At 49.9% G+C, this 16,225-nt stretch overlaps 1 protein-coding gene across 5 annotated transcripts in view; it reads right to left on the bottom strand.

Moving 5' to 3' along the window:
- Positions 1-16,225, bottom strand: part of LOC138431416 (F-box-like/WD repeat-containing protein TBL1X) — a 247,993-nt gene that overhangs the window by 47,264 nt on the left and 184,504 nt on the right. For all 5 annotated transcript variants that reach the window (XM_069573549.2, XM_069573552.1, XM_069573551.1 and 2 more), the window contains one exon: positions 15,767-15,877. In XM_069573549.2, coding sequence (XP_069429650.1) covers positions 15,767-15,824 — 58 coding nt within the window. In that variant the 5' untranslated portion in view covers positions 15,825-15,877. The remainder of the gene's footprint in view (positions 1-15,766; positions 15,878-16,225) is intronic.

Below are 16,225 nucleotides of genomic sequence, written 5' to 3'. Positions count from 1 at the left end.
GGACATAACTGAAGCGACTTAGCATGCACATTGTTCTCGTGGAGTCTGTTTTCGCGGAGAGTCACCCCTGATGCACACGGCCTTCAGATTTCATTTTCAAACACTAGCCAATGGGCCTCCCGTCGGACACCCTGGCCTTCACTTGCTCCCCGTGACCCAGAGCCCCTGCACTTCCTTCCTCTTCCTCCCATCCTGTATACTTTGTACTTCTTGCCAAGATGCTTCTTCTCCCCTAAACGGTGTAGCCGGCTTTTGCTGAGGCTTGTAACGTTAATGCGGGCTCTTGACGATTTTGCTTGAAATGCTCTGCTTCCTTTTCCCCTGAAGAGTTCTAGCTCAAATGCCTCCTTCTGTCTGCACCCCTCCCCTGCTCCTCTGTGAACACCGCCAACTCGAGTTTAGCAGCCCCTGTGTCAAGACGCCTGTTTAATTCCCTGGGTGGGGAGAAAAAGACTTGCTCCTCTCGTGCGTCCCCTTCTAATGCTAGCACTAGGGCGGTGCCACCACTCAACAGGGCCAGCGGGAAACACTTGGTAGAGCTGAAAATCCTGACAGCTGCTTAATCCGCACACATCGGATTCCTGGAGAGTGCCCGTACCTCTGATGGTACCCAAAACAATTTTACAAAGCATGAGGGGTAGATATTTTAAAATTTAACAATCATTATTTTTTTAAATTGTGCATTATGCAAACACAATAGTAGACGTATTTGAAAATTTAGTGAAACGTTAACTGCTTCAATTTAAGGAAAAATGTAAGTAAATATTAACAAAATACTTTCAGGTGTACGCAAATATGGCAAAATGAGGTCTCTGGTACAAGAGAACCAAGGATGGGAAATACACGCATAGACAAGGGAGGGCTACAGACACGTTCAAAAGACAAGGAGGTAATAAATACTCAGGATACCAACACTGCGTCCAGGCTCCCTGGACAGGAAGAAACATATGTATTCTATGGGCCGTCTCAGACAAGAGTCTGCAAGCTGTATCCTCTGGGCCAAATCTGGCCCCTGGCTTGTTATTATAAATAAAGTTTTATTGAAACACAGCTACTCTCAATGGTCTATGCACTTTTGATGGCTGCTCTTGGACCACAAAGACAGAAATGACTGGTTGCGATAGAGACCAAAGCAATACCTTTTAAAGTCAGATTCTGCCAACTAATCCAGGGGAGAGACCTAAATTATGGGACTACAGGTCCTTAGGAAAGCAGTTTTTGATCCGTCGGCTTGTGTAACCCCTAAGGTGCAAACCTAATGAGAATACTGGGAAAGGAACATCACTGCCTAGCCGCCCTTAGTAAAACAGACATGAACATGCCAGACAGAGAATCAACAAGACGGAATCCAGTGAAGGGGACAAAATGTCCAGGCCATGTGGGGTTTATCTCAGGAATGCAAACTTAATGCTGAAAAAGAAACCAACCATCCCACCACGTTAAGAGCGAAGAAAAATCATTTAAGTGGAAGATTCTGGAGCCAGAGGGTGTGTTCTGAATTCTAGTTCTATGTCTTCCTGGGCAAGCCACTATCTCCTCAATGCTTTGGGTCGCTCACCTGTCAACGACGGAGGCAGCTGTATCTACTTCTTGAAAAGAAAATGAAAGCGTTAGTTGCTCGGTCGTGTCCAACTCTTTGCAACCCCATGGGCTATAGCCTGCCAGGTTCCTCTGACTGAGATTCTCCAGGCAAGAATACTGGAGTGGGTTGCCATGCCCTCCTCCAGGGGATCTTCCTGACCCAGGGATCGAACCTGGGTCTCCTGCATTGCAGGCAGACTCTTTATCGTCTTGAGCCACCAGGGAAGCCCCATCTCCATCTTAGGGGGAAACAGTCTGACTCATCAAGAACTTGAGAATCATGCCCGGCACACAGCTCATGCTTAGTAAATGGGACCTACAGTCACTCAGACAAAACAATGGAACAGATGGAAACACTGATAAGATACAGGGAGTGCCCAGCTGACAGAAAGGCGAGGGGGAGAGGACTGGGCATGGAGGCAGTCGGAAAGACACCGTGAACGAGAAATAGATGACAGTGATTCTGACATTTTCACGTGAAACCTGGATGAGGTTACGGGGTCAGAGGGAGTTCCTCTTTGCAGGGGAGGAAGAGTGGTCAGGAAATGGCAATGCTCTCAGTGTGGGATCATGTTGAAGAATGCTTGGGAAATACACAATGAACACAGCAGTACAGAAGGCAACAGAGAGGCTGGACGTGGGCCCCGCAGACCGGGGGAATCTGAGGAGAGGCTGGGGAGAGACCGCCCACTCCCACCCCCAGACTGGCGGAGAAGACGTGAGTTAGGGACAGAAACCTAGACCTGGATGTGGGAGGGAAAGAAAAAAGGATGTCACCCTGGGGATCGTGGCATTTTAGACGTGGACAGAGAAGACATCACTAAGGCTACAGACAGAAACTTGGGGAAAAAAGGACAGTGTTGTGTCTGACAGTCCAGATGACTGGCTCGCTGAGTCTGGAAGGAAGAAAGGGAACTATGATTGGCAGAATGAAGCACATCAAAGCTGGACACTTTGAAGGTCACATTAGAATTTCAGAGCAGGCAGATCTGAAATGTGATGGTGTATGAACTTTGGAAACAGGCACCATGGTAAGCACGGTTAATTCATCTCAGCCAAAAAAGGAAACGGGAACCATCTGAGGCTTTTTCGTATCGTCCCCACCCTTTAAAGGAGGAAGCAATGGCCTAAGAAGCTTTAAGGACTTTTTCAACAGCACCTAACCTTTCTCTGATGGCCATACTCATGGACACGATTTGGCTATACTGAGCAAGACGCACAGTGAAACAAGTGTAACTTACATGCAGGCTTCCCAGGTGGCTCAGTGGCAAAGAACACACCTGCCAAGGCAGGAGACCCAGGAGACACGGGTCCGATCCCTGGGTTGGGACGACTCCCTGTCGAAGGAAGTGGCAACCCACTCCAGCATTCTCGCCCAAAAAAATCCCACGGACAGAGGAGCCTGGGGGGTGGGGTGGGGGGCTAAAGTCCACGGGGTCACGAAAGAATCAGACGTGGCTGGGAGACTAAACAAGAACTTACAAACACTCGGCCGATTCTCCAGTGCTTTTCTAGCGAACTGCTTTCTCCCGATTCTCTGAGAAGTAAACAAGCACAGGAATGGCAAACCTTGAATCTGAGCTTTGACCGCACGGACGACGGAAAGCAGCACACTCAGAAAAGACGGCACAACCACAGCCACGTGGGAAATCGAGAGGACCGTGAACCTCGGGGATGCATCAAGAGCAACTGCGCCACGGTTCCGTTTTGCTACGCTTCAGTGGGTTATCGTCACACCCAAAGGGCAGTTCAGAAAGACACTCTTTTTCTGAATGAAGAGGAGCTTGTTGGCAATGGGCACCAGTCAAAAAGGGTTTGGGATGAGATGACCCCCACACAGTGCAGGGTCTTTCGAAAGCCCTAAGGGGCCTAAGGGGAGATCGGCCCCCCAGACTGAGCTCTGTCCTGCAAAGGAAATGTGGGCAAGCTTTGCTGTGGGAGGTGTGTGCAGCCCTGCCCCGACAAAGCTCTCCTGGGGGGTGCTTTACGCTCTTCTATGTGAGAGGCGTGGATATCACATTCTCCAGCTACTTATCTGCCCCTACACTCTTTACAGTGAGTTTTCAAACGTGAAGTAAAAACACACGTGACCGATACACAACCACACACCGCAGGTGTCCACCTGGAGGGGACTGGGGCTGGGTGGACAGCCTGGGTCTGCCCAGGTGCTCCTGTCCCTTCGACAAGAGTTGCAGGTCCACATAAAACCCTGGATGGCGAAGCTCGGGAGGCTAGCAGCTCAGCCCCTTTGCCATCAGACATGCTGCTGGGAGAACCAGGTATCATCACACTGCTCAGCCAGGAGGGGACACCCGCAAGTCTGTGCCTGGTTCTCCTGGACTGGACCCCACGCACTTTGCCCTCGGCTGACTGTAACCTGTCTCTTTTTTACTTGGGAGGGGGGTGGGGGTTGTTCCCAGGTGCTGCTAGGGGTAAAGAACCCTCCTGCCAATGCAGGAGACTTAAGAGATGCAGGTTTGATCCCTGGGATGGGAAGATCCCCGGGAGGAGGGCAAGGCAGCCCACTCCTGGAGAATTCTTGCCTGGAGAATTCCCCCAGTCCATAGGTTCACCAGAGTCACCGAGAGTCACTTGGCACCCACGTACGGATTATATCTCAATGGAGAAAAACTGAAGCTATCAATTCAAACAAAGGGCTCCACTGGATACTGTATAAACAAGCCGAACAAACAAAATATACACTCAATCTATATGATTAAGAGGGATGTAACAAAAATGGAGACGTAGCACCGACTTTGATGAACCTGTTGATCTTTTCGATTGACTTTTCCTGGGACTTAAGTGCCATGTAACAAAGTGTAAGTTTGGGGTATACACGGTGATGATGTGACACGTGGATATACATTGTGGAAGAACTACGCAATAAGGTCAGCTCACATATGCAGCACCTCACATGATTAACCTTATTTACTTCACTGAGAACACTTCCACGATCTCAGCAACCTCAAGTACCCCATATACCACTACGAAGGTTATAATCCGTATCTTTTTGCTGTAACCCACTGCGAGTGGAACGGTTACCAAATTCTGTGAAAGTCGCTCAGCTGTATCCAATGCTTGGTGACCCCATGGAATTCTCCAGGCAGGAATCCTGGAGTGGGTAGCCTATCCCTTCTCCAGGGGATCTTACCAACCCAGGCATCGAACCCAGGTCTTCCGCATTGCAGGCGGATTCTTCGTTTACCAGCTGAGCCACAACGGAAGCCCAAGAATACTGGAGCGGGTAGCCTATCCCTTCTCCAGTGGATCTTCCCGGCCCAGGAATCAAACCGGGGTCTCCTGCATTGCAGGCAGATTCTTTAGCAACCGAGCTACCAGGGAAGCCCAAATTCTGTGACTCCTAGCAAATCATAGAGCCTAGGGGTAATCTAGGAGACAGGGATACATCACCAAAGAACTGGAAACAAAGAAATGAGACGTTTCTGTTTCACCTGACTTAATTCCTTGCTCCCTCTCTCCCTTTCCTTCCTCACAGCTTGCAAGACTGTAGATCCCCAACTGGGGATCGAACCCCGGTCCCAGCAGTGAAAACGCCAAGTCCTAGCCACTGGACCACCAGGGATTTCCCTCACCTGCTTTTAAATTACTTCTACCCTGCGCTCATGAGGACAAACCATTCAGGTATTCCTTATTTATTATCTGATGAAACGAATATTTTCCTGTATGCTTTCTAAAGCAAAGACTACCACTGCCTCACAGAAGTGCTTGCCTTTACCATTTCATAAGGATTCTCTCTTTAAATGGGGACAACATTAGCAATGTAAAAACGCCACCGCAGTCAGAGAAGTATTTTTAGCGGCTCAGCTGAACAATGAGCCCTGAACCTGGGTTTAAATTAAGCTAGCTGAACCATTAAAATGCCTTCCTGAATCTGGGCGGCGGGGGGAACGTGTCTAGCATAAGAAGGCAGTCCAAGCTCCCAGGAAACACAGAGGAGCCTACAGGGTGACCTGTCAGCTGCTGAAATTAGAGGGCAACGCTGCTGAATCATTTCTGGAGACGCAATTATTCACGAATGTTAAGAGTAACACCCTTTTCCTGGTTATCTAATCTCCTCACCGGGAGTCCAAAAAAAAAAAAAAAAAACCCGAAAAACAAAACCCAAAGAAAAACAAAACCCGGATTGAAGCCAGCTACTCCCAATTATTTTATTATCTGCTGGAAACAGTATTGGCAGAAGGTCCCCCCCTTCCTTGAGGGGAAAAATACTGTGGAAAAATTTAGTAAAAGCAGGGACCACCAGGACCACTGTTAAAGAGTTCACTTGCGTTCTGCAGAAAGAATCAAAATGTAGCCCGAGACGAAAAAGAAGGGAGAAATGAGAATCTCGTTACAACTCCACTTTGCAATAAAAACTAACTGAAGAAACACATTCCACAATTGAAGGACGTGTTATCAGTGGTTCGCAACCAGGGGTGGTTCTGCCCTCAGAGGGACATTTGGTAAAGGGCAGAGACATCTTTGGTTGTCACCATGGAGGGCAAGGGGGCAGGGCATTCCTGTCACGCAGTGGGTGGGGTCCAGGGATGCAGTCTTAAGAACCTACAATTCAGCATAGCCGCCCAGCCCATACGTCAACAGTGCTGAGGTTCAGGAAGCCTGGCCTCTAGGAAAGGTTGAGCGTCTTTAGATAATGCATGCTGTTCTGACCATTCAGAGTCCCTCCAAGAGATTCAGTTCAGTTCAGCTGCTCAGTCGTGTCCGACTCTTTGCGACCCTATGGACCGCAGCACGCCAGGCCTCCCTGTCCATCACCAACTCCCGGAGCTTACTCAAACTCATGTCCATCAAGTCGGTGATGCCATCCAACCATCTCATCCTCTGTCGTCCCCTTCTCCTCCTGCCCTCAATGTTTCCCAGCATCAGGGTCTTTTCAAATGAGCCAGTTCTTCGCATCAGGTGGCCAAAGGATTGGAGTTTCAGCTTCAGCATCAAGTCCTTCCAATGAACATTTAGGACTGATGTCCTTTAGGATGGACTGGTTGGATCTCTTTGCCGGCCAAGGGACTCTCAAGAGTCCTCTCCAACACCACAGCTCAAAAGCATCAATCCAAGCGATTAAGACCCTCAAACTCTGCCCACCTAGGAGAAATCTGCAAGGTGAAGACCACGAAGGGGATATTGAAAAGCTGGCAAGACACGGGACCCGGAGTGCAGAAGAACCCCGAAGAACACCATTAAAATATTTCCTGATTTTCGGCTGGGACGGGTCTTCGGTGCTGTGGGCGGGCTTTTCTCTGGCTGTGGCCAGCAGCGGCTACTCTCGAGGGACAGTGCCTGAGCTCCTCATTGCAGTGGCTTCTTCTGTTGCAAGAGCACGGTTTCGAGGGGCACGTGGGCTAACTCATTTCAGCCCAAGGGCTTAGTGGCTCTCCAGCATGTGGCATCTTTCCGGACCAGGGATCGAACATGGGTTCCATGCACTGGCGGGTGGATTCCTACCCACGACACCACCAGGGCAAGTCCCTGACTATGGACCTTTATCCTTCTGCTAACGATACAGCCTGTCCAGCGACTACGGTGCCAATCAAATGCAGAACGGCTTCTCACGACAATGTCCCAGGAGGAGCCAGCAAGGTGAGCCTGGTCTATGATGTGCACTGGAGTCTGCTGAATTACCAAGGAAGCAAAAATCTGACTCTGGATACACAACAACCGCTGTTCACCTTCAGATGACTCTATTATTTTTCTGTTGCCAAAAGCCCCAGAATGGCTGTGTGGCTATCCGCTTCTAAGCACACACGGTAACGCTCAAACTCATTATACAAAAGATGCTCCATCAGAACCGAAGCCTGCGCCTTGACTAACGACCTGAAAAAATCTTAATTGAAATGTCTCAGCTGCATTTGTATCACTGGCCACCTTCTCCGTCTCATAGGCAAAGCTCTGCAGAGCATGGAAGCGCAGTCATGATTTCTCTGCTCTTTTTTCATTTTAGTAATTTCAAGATGATCACAAGCTCAAAGGAAGCTCTGAAAACAGTGGAGTCATTTCACCCAGCCACCTTCAACGGTGACATCTTCTCTTGCCGTAGGACAGTGTCAAAACCAGGGAGTGACATTCAGCTGATGGGTCACCTGACTCAAACCTTCAGCTTTCCTCATTTCTGATCAGTGTGTGAGCATCACCTAGGCACACAGCATCTACGTGAAAGCCATTCAGTCGTGTCTGACTCTTTGTGACCCTGTGGACTGTAGCCCACCAGGCTCCCCTGTCCATGGGATTCTCCAGGCAAGAATACTGCAGTGGGATGCCTTTCTTTCTCCAGGGGATCTTCCCCACCCAGGGATCAAACCCAGGTCTCCTGTACTGGCAGGCAGGCTTTTTTTTAAATCACTGAGCCACCAGGGAAGCACTTACCAAGTGAATTCCACCATGTGAGATATTCCCGGGCCAGGGATCAAACCGCTGTCAAACCGCAGATGGATTTTTAATCCCTGGACCACCAATATGCATAATTCTCACACTGCTCAGGAACATTTCTGCAGAGCCATACATACCTCTGTGTGTTCAGAACAGAACCATCCTTCAGCTCTGTGCTTGGACTTGCCTGTGGAGGGAAAATGCCACCTAAATCTTACTCTAAATCTGCCGTGGTGGGGTCGGGGGGCAAGACAGGACATATGTGTGTGCTACGTGGTCAGCAAAACTTTCTAAGCATTCTCTTAACAGAAGCTCCAAGAAATGAATGAAAAAATGCCATCTACCTTCCATTGAGAACCTCAAGAGTCTGGCTATGTAACATGTATTCACAAGGGTAATATAGAGAGATGTGGGTATTATGTAAACCAAATGAAACATGCCTGATTCTACCTGGCCAGTCACATGAGTGCAGATATGGGCTCGAAACCAGTCCATCCTAAAGGACATCAACCCTGAATACTCCCTGGAAGGGCTGATACTGAAGCTGAAGCGCCAATACTTTGACCACTTGATGCGGAGAGCAGACTCACTGGAAAAGACGCTGACGCTGGGAAAGATGGAAGGCAGGAGAAGGGGATGACAGAGGATGAGACGGCTGGATGGCATCACTGACTCGGCGGAGTTTGAGCAAGCTCCAGGAGTCGGTGATGGATAGGGAGGCCTGGCATGCTGCAGTCCATGGGGTCCGCAAAGAGTCAGACACGACTGAGCAACTGAACCACAACAGAAAATAGCACGCGTCGCATGTGTAGGTGCTTACGTTTGAAAACCACCAGCGCTCCTTGCAGGAGACAGCAGGTATGGCTGTGCTAACGTAGGCAACAGATATGCATAACAGATTAGCCTCTTGAGCATGAACCGTGACAAAGCAGGAAGCATATTTCACTGTATAAGGAGTTTCCAATCTTATTCAAAGGTGTTCATTTAATTTTTTAGTCTTTATTCAAAGTCTTACCATGTTGCTTCCGTTCTATGTTCCGGGATTTTTGGCCTCGAGGCACATGGCTCCCCAACCAGGGATCGAACCCACAACCCCTGCGTTGGAAGGTGAAGTCTTAACCACTGGACCACCAGGGAAGTCCCTCGAGGGTCTTTTTGTTGTCGTGTTGAGTCGCTAACTCGTACCCGAGGCTCTTTTGAGACACCCATGGACCACAGCACGTCAGGCGCGAACGTTTCAAAATCCCCACAATACGCAGAGAAATGCACCATCGTGTTGATTTCTGATATATGCGAAATGAATTTCTGCCATCTGCACCCTAACCAAAGGCTGCTTTTATTGTCTAAAGTGTTTCAAATGACAGCCACTGGGGACACCCAGCCTGGTGGCACCTGACAAAACATTAGGGAAACTGAATTTCTCACTCGAGTTTCTGGTTTGCTGTCAAAGCTACCACCACAGTCGTCAAATGGTTTTGATTAAGGGCTCTCTGTTTTTCCCGGTGTGCAGATGTCGGTCACAGCGCTAGAGGTGGGGGAAATACTTCCCCCAAGCCATGAATACCTTGGGTGAATTTGCATGAATACCCATGCAAATCAATGCACGTGGAGTTTTAGCTTCTGCCTTCCCAGGTGGGGCAACGGTAATGAACCTGACTGCCCACGCAGGAGACTCAGAGGACTTGGGTTCGGTCCCTGGGTGGCAAAGATCCGCTGGAGGAAGGCATGGCAATGCACTACAGTATTCTTGCCTGGTAAGTCTCACGGACAGAGGAGCCTGGCAGGCTACAGTCCATGGGGTCGCAAAGAGCTGGACATGACTTAGGGACTAAGCATATCAGGTTCAGTTCAGTCGCTCAGTCGCATCCGACTCTTTGCGACCCCATGGGTTGCAGCACGCCAGGCCTCCCTGTCCATCACCAACTCCCGGACTTGACCCAAACTCATGTCCATAAGGTCGGTGATGCCATCCAACCATCTCATTCTCTGCATCCCCTTCTCCTCCCACCTTCAATCTTTCCCAGCATCAGGGTCTTTCCCAGTGAGTCAGCTCTTCGCATCAGGTGGCCAAACAACTGGAGTTTCGGCTTCAACATCAGTCCTTCCAGTGAATACTCAGGACGGACTTCCTTTAGGATGGACTGGTTGGATCTCCTTGCAGTGCAAGTGACTCTGAAGAGTCTTCTCCAACACCACAGTTCCAAAGCACCAATTCTTCAGCGCTCAGCTTTCTTCATAAAGAAACTCCAGTTTCTTTATAAAGTTGGATGTCCAAGTCTCACATCCATACATGACTACTGGAAGCACCACAGCGTTGACCAGACTGACCTTTGTCGGCAAAGTAATGTCTCTAGTTTTTAAAACGCTGTCTAGGCTGGTCACCAGCAGCTGCGGTGGGGTGAGGGGTAGATAGCAAAGGTTCAAGGGGGACTTTTGGGGTGGTGGAACCATTCCATATGTTGTTTGTGCAGCTGTTTACATCACTCTGAACATCTGGCAGGTGCTGCACATTTGTACTCTAAAAAGGGTCAATTTTCTGGTGTGAAAATTATACTCTATGTAAAAAAAAAAAAAAAAGGTAGAAATGAAGGTGCGGAGGGATGGAGAAACTGGACACTGATCATGAAGGGAACTGATGGGCTGGGTGGCAGAGACGCTCTGCCTCAATCTGCTTCTTCAAAATCATCCGGATGGCAAAAGTGACCCCTGATTAACCCCCAAGAGGCAGAGGCCCATGGACTCCTAGCCCTCAAAAGCGGACTGCCGCAGCTCATGCAAAAATAAACACTTTGCTGCTGGGGCTGCTCAAAATCTCTAGCTGAACTGGGAAAAAAGAAAAAACAAGCCTTGCTCACTAACAGATCTTCTTTATCTGGCTGCCAGGAGGAGCAACCAGAAACAACAGCATGCAGACAGCGCCTTCCACTGGCACGGCCCTTGCTTTAGACAACAGTGATGCCATGAAATCCCGTCTGCCTTAGAGGCTGTGGAATCCACGGCCGGGTGGAGGAAGGCCAGACAGGAACCCTACATGATGCGAATTCTGCCTCTTGAGGGCAGAAAAGGAAGCCCCTTTCCAAGATACTTTTCCTGAGTTTGCGGAGATGTGATGTGCATTTTGTCATAACGCTTTCAGGAAAGTGTTGCTTCCGTACTGCGCCTCCCAGCTATCTGGTGGGGTGGGGTGCGTGAGGAATCAATGTTCTGATGGGGACCGTCTTCCCTGCAGCCCCGAACATCCTGACTGGCACAAGTGCTGCACAACTCGGCACCAGCCCAGCCCCTGCGGTGGCAGAGAACCTGTGCCTCGAGGCGGGGTGGAATATTCTGGGTCTACCCACTGCCTGGTTGTAAAGCCAACAGCAGACCCCCCCCCCGCCCAAGCCCAGGGATCCGGAGGCCTGCCTCCCTGCAGGGTCCTCCCCACCGTCTCCCAACCTCCTGCACACACACACACCTTCTACACACAGCCTGGGGCGGGGGGAGGGGGCGGGGGGGGGGTGACACCACTGAAGACTTGGAAATGGAACTTTCAAACCCCTAGTGGAGAAGCCGCACTGGGAGGAGTTGAGTGAGTCTCCTAGTGTGCTAGAGAATTTATGGATGATGGGTTTGATGCTGGTAAAGGAGAGACAGCACAGATACTTGATCAGGAGAGTCCTTCCTTCTCCTTCCTGCCTTCTTTTCCTTCCCCTTCCTCCCCTCCCCTTCCTTCCCTCCCTCTTCTTCCCTCCCCCCTTTCAGCTAGAAAGGAGACATTATGAAGCCAAGAAGGTGCTCTGTCCACCTGGCGGCTGCTCAGTAAATTCCCTGGTGGCTCAATCAGTCAAGAATCTGCCTGCAGTGCAGGAGGCCTGGGTTCAATCCCTGGGTCGGGAAGATCCCCTGGAGAAGGGAAAGGCTACCCACTCCAGTCTTCTTGGGCTTCCCTGGTTGCCCAGCTGGTAAAGAATCCACCTGCAATGCGGGAGACTTGGGTTCGATCCCTGGGTCGGGAAGATCCCCTGGAGAAGGGAAAGGCTACCCACTCCAGTCTTCTTGCCTGGAGAATCCCCATGGCCAGAGGAGCCTGGTGGGCTACAGCCCACGTGCTTGCAAAACGTCAGACACAACTGAGCAAGTAAACCACCAGCTAACCAAAGTGTGAGGATTTGAGATAAATGTTAACCAGTCCCACCATGAACGCTTCACAACATTAGGTGTTTCTTCTTTGGAGTATGCCCTCGTGGGGGTTCCAGAGGCAGTTCCCGGACACACACAGTCGTCAGAGGAACACACAGTCATCTCTTAACTCCTCACTCGATCTATGGCATCCTACTCGAGGCCGACAAATTACGACAGCCGCTCAGCAGACGCTACACACAACCGGCATTGATGGAATACATTGCGTCTCCCAAGGCTCCTTTCTCAGTCGCCTGGTTACAGAAAGTTTCTCAACAAATGTGAGACAAATGTAAACAGAGCCTAAAAAAGGAAGTCTCGCTTTTCTCAGGGGGGGAGGGATAGACATTTCTGTGTTTATTCAAAGAGGCCAGCAACGCTCTTGCCCTGGGGGGCCCTAGGGACTGCCCACCGGGAGAAACCTTTCTCTAGGTTACACAAAAGTTTTCTTTCCCAAGTCTCTATTTATCCTCATGTTCACAGAGGGATGGCAATTTCACCTTAAGATTGTTTACACATTTGGACTGCACTGTTTCAGCCTATTTTTGTGCAGGTGTTTCTAAAGGGAAAGAATCCTGAATTCCAAGCTGGAAGTCTTCAGGGAGGCAGGGTTTGGTACGTGGAATTTTCATCTGTAGACATCTCTGGGAATCTATGAGATCAGTGCTGGGAGGACACTTGGACTCCAGGTGAGAGATTTCCTGGTTAATTTCCGAGGTTAAGTTATCAGAGCCGTGGGTGTGACCTCCCTGACTGACGAGGGATGAGGTGGTACGTTTTGTTCTGCTCATCATTTTTTTTTATACAAAACATCTAGCGAGAGCTAATCCAAATGGTCAAACGTATATTAGAAAGAAGGTGTACTTTTCATGAATAATGCTAGCTAGGGTTGACAGCAGAAACAGGACCTCAGGCTTGCGTGGGGAGAGGTTTACTTATAACATGTGGCATGCCCCACGTATTTCATCCTTTTTGTTCGAGGATCAGTACTGAGCCATCTGGGTCGCCTGCAAGACTGGCCCATCTCACCCTTGTGGGCTGATTCTGCAACAGTCTGGACCCAGGGACTCACACTTCGATCACCCTCAATGACAGCATGTGCGGAAGTGGGATGTGAGAACTGGCTTCCTTCTTGAATAATCAATTTGCAGACTACAGAAAACGTGGACACAAAGTGAATAAAGCTTCAATACGCGCAGAACCGACGGTTATAGCTCGGACTGTGTCCCCTGCAACTGCCCAGGTTGGTAGTCCTGGCCCACAGTATGGCTCAGGATGTGACGGCGTTTGGAAGAGGGTCCCTGAAGATGTCACTTGTTAAGACGAGGTTGTGCTGGAGTACCGTGAGCCCCCTAAATCCAGTATGACTGTGTCTTTACGAAAAGGGGAAATTTGACAAACGTGGACAGAGGGTGACACGCACACAGGCAGAGCGCCTCGTGAAGGGGAAGGCAGGCCTCGGGGGAAGAAGCGCCTAGGGAGCAAGGAGTGCCAAAGACGGTCCAGCCGAAGCTGGCAGACAGGCTGGAGCAGACCCCCGTGAGGCAGGCAGTCGTGGGAGGAAAGCCAGCCAGCTGGCACCCTGCTTCGGACTCTGTCCTCCACGGCTGGGATGGTGCACTTCTGTTCAAGCCACCCCACTGAGTTACCCCGCCCCACACCAATTCTGTACACGCATCTGTAACCAGCCCACAAACGCTCTCTCTGTGGTCGGGACCAAGAACACCAAACACCTCACCCCCATATATATATATATGTGTGTATATACAAAAACACACACACACACTCACCCCACCCCCATATATATGTGTATACACACACACTCACCCCACCCCCATATATATATATGTGTATATATACACACACACACCCCACCCCCATATATATATGTGTGTATACACACACACACACTCACCCCACCCCCATATATATGTGTATACACACACTCACCCCACCCCTATATATATATGTGTATATATACACACACACCCCACCCTCATATAATACATGTGTATACACACACACACTCACCCCACCCTTATATATATATGTGTGGACACACACACACTCACCCCACCCTCATATATATATGTGTGGACACACACCCCACCCTCATATATATATATGTGTGTACACACACTCACCCCCCATATATATATGTGTATACACACATGCACACACTCACCCCCCCATATATGTGTGCACACACACACACTATATGTATATACCAGCCCACAAATGCCCTCCCTATGGTGGGGGGGGCTGAGAACATCCAATCAACCCACTCCCCATGTATATACCCCATATGTATACACCAGCCCACAAACGCCCTCCCTGTGGGGGGTCTGAGAATATCTAATCACCCCAACTGCCATGTATATACACGATATGTATACACCAGCCCATAAATATCCTCCCTATGGTGAGCACCAAAAACACCAAACACCCCACCTCCACATACATATATGGGATCTTCCCAACCCAGGTCTCCCGCATTGCAGGCGGATTCTTTACCAGCTGAGCCACCAGGGAAGCCCAAATGTATACAGCAGCCCATAAATACCCTCCCTATGTTGGTTGCCGAGAACAGCACGCACGCAGCACGCACGCACGCACGCACGCACGCAGCATGCACGCACGCACGCAGCATGCACGCACGCACGCAGCATGCACGCACGCACGCAGCATGCACGCACGCACGAAGCACGCACGCACGCACGAAGCACGCACGCAGCACGCACGCTGGGTCCAATAAATTGGCGGCTGGGTCCAATAAAACACACAGACACAGACAGAGACACACACACAGACACACACACACACACCCAGCCACCCCCGTATTTATATATATACACCATACGTATACACCAGCCCACAAGTGCCCTCCCGAGGACGGGGACCCAGAACTCCAAATCCTCCTCGCCCCCCACCACATCTATCACAGCTGCTCTTCATCTTAATGCGCTTCCCTTGTGGCTCAGCTGGTAGAGAATCTGCCTACAGTACGGGAGAGCTGGGTTGTATCCCTGGGTGGGGAAGGGCCCCCTGGAGAAGGGAAAGGCCACCCACTCCAGTATTCTGGCCTGGAGAATCCCATGGAAAGAGGAGCCTGGTCAGTTATAGGTGTTCGGGTTACAAAGACTCAGGACTGAGTGACTGACACTTGACTTCACTTTATTAGAGGTTACTTCCTTGGTGGCTTAAGCCGGTAAAGAATCTGCCTGCAGTTTAAAGAGACCTGGGTTCAATTCCTCAGTTTGGGAAGATCCCCTGGAGGAGCGAAAGGCCACCCACTCCAGTATTCTGGCCTGGAGAATCCCATGAACCAGACAGTCCACGGGGTCGCAAAGAGTCGGACAGGACTGAGCGACTTTCACCTTCCCTTCACTTGATCTTTATTCCAGGCTGGCTTCAGGTGAACAGAAATGTCAGCGGAAACAAGAACACGTTCTCTCATCCCACCCCAAGAGCAGGACGGCCCAGCCCCTTCTCCACCTGCCTTCAGTCCTCTGAATGAGAGCATCCAGAGCTCTGTCTTCTCTATAGCCCAGGTTTTCCATCCGTGGTTGCTGGCCCTGCAGGTGGTGTGTTGGAAGAAGGTGTTTTTCTCCCCGCTCCCGGCAGGAAGCCAGCTTCTTACCTGACTCCTGGAGATATCGGTACACCAGGAAGTTCACCTCGTCACTGGTAATGCTCATCTTAGCCTCACCTCGCGGGGATGAGGTCTTTACGAAGCAGCAGCCACCACCCTCTGTCGGAAAAGGCGAGAGGAGAAAGCGGAGAGATGTTTCAGACACTGCCTGCGTGTTCCTCCTCAATCGCGATTCTTTCGGAAAACAATTAACACATGTAATACTCAGGAGGTAACTAATGCCCGATTCCTGCTGTACGTTCCGGTAACATAAAGGCTTTATAATTATCTAAACACATACAGGTGAAAATTTTCCCCTGTATTTTCTGGTGACATAAAGCTTTTATAATTATCTAACATAAACATACCGGTGAAAAATTTCCCCTGTATTTTCTGCTTATGTAAAGATTTTACAATTAAACATATAAACATACAGGTGAAAATTATCCCCCAGAACATGAGCTGATG

This window comes from Ovis canadensis, chromosome Y (genome assembly GCF_042477335.2).
Source record: "Ovis canadensis isolate MfBH-ARS-UI-01 breed Bighorn chromosome Y, ARS-UI_OviCan_v2, whole genome shotgun sequence".
NCBI lineage: Eukaryota > Metazoa > Chordata > Mammalia > Artiodactyla > Bovidae > Ovis > Ovis canadensis.
Note: the sequence above shows the minus strand (reverse complement) of the source record. Positions and strands in the feature narration are given on the sequence as shown.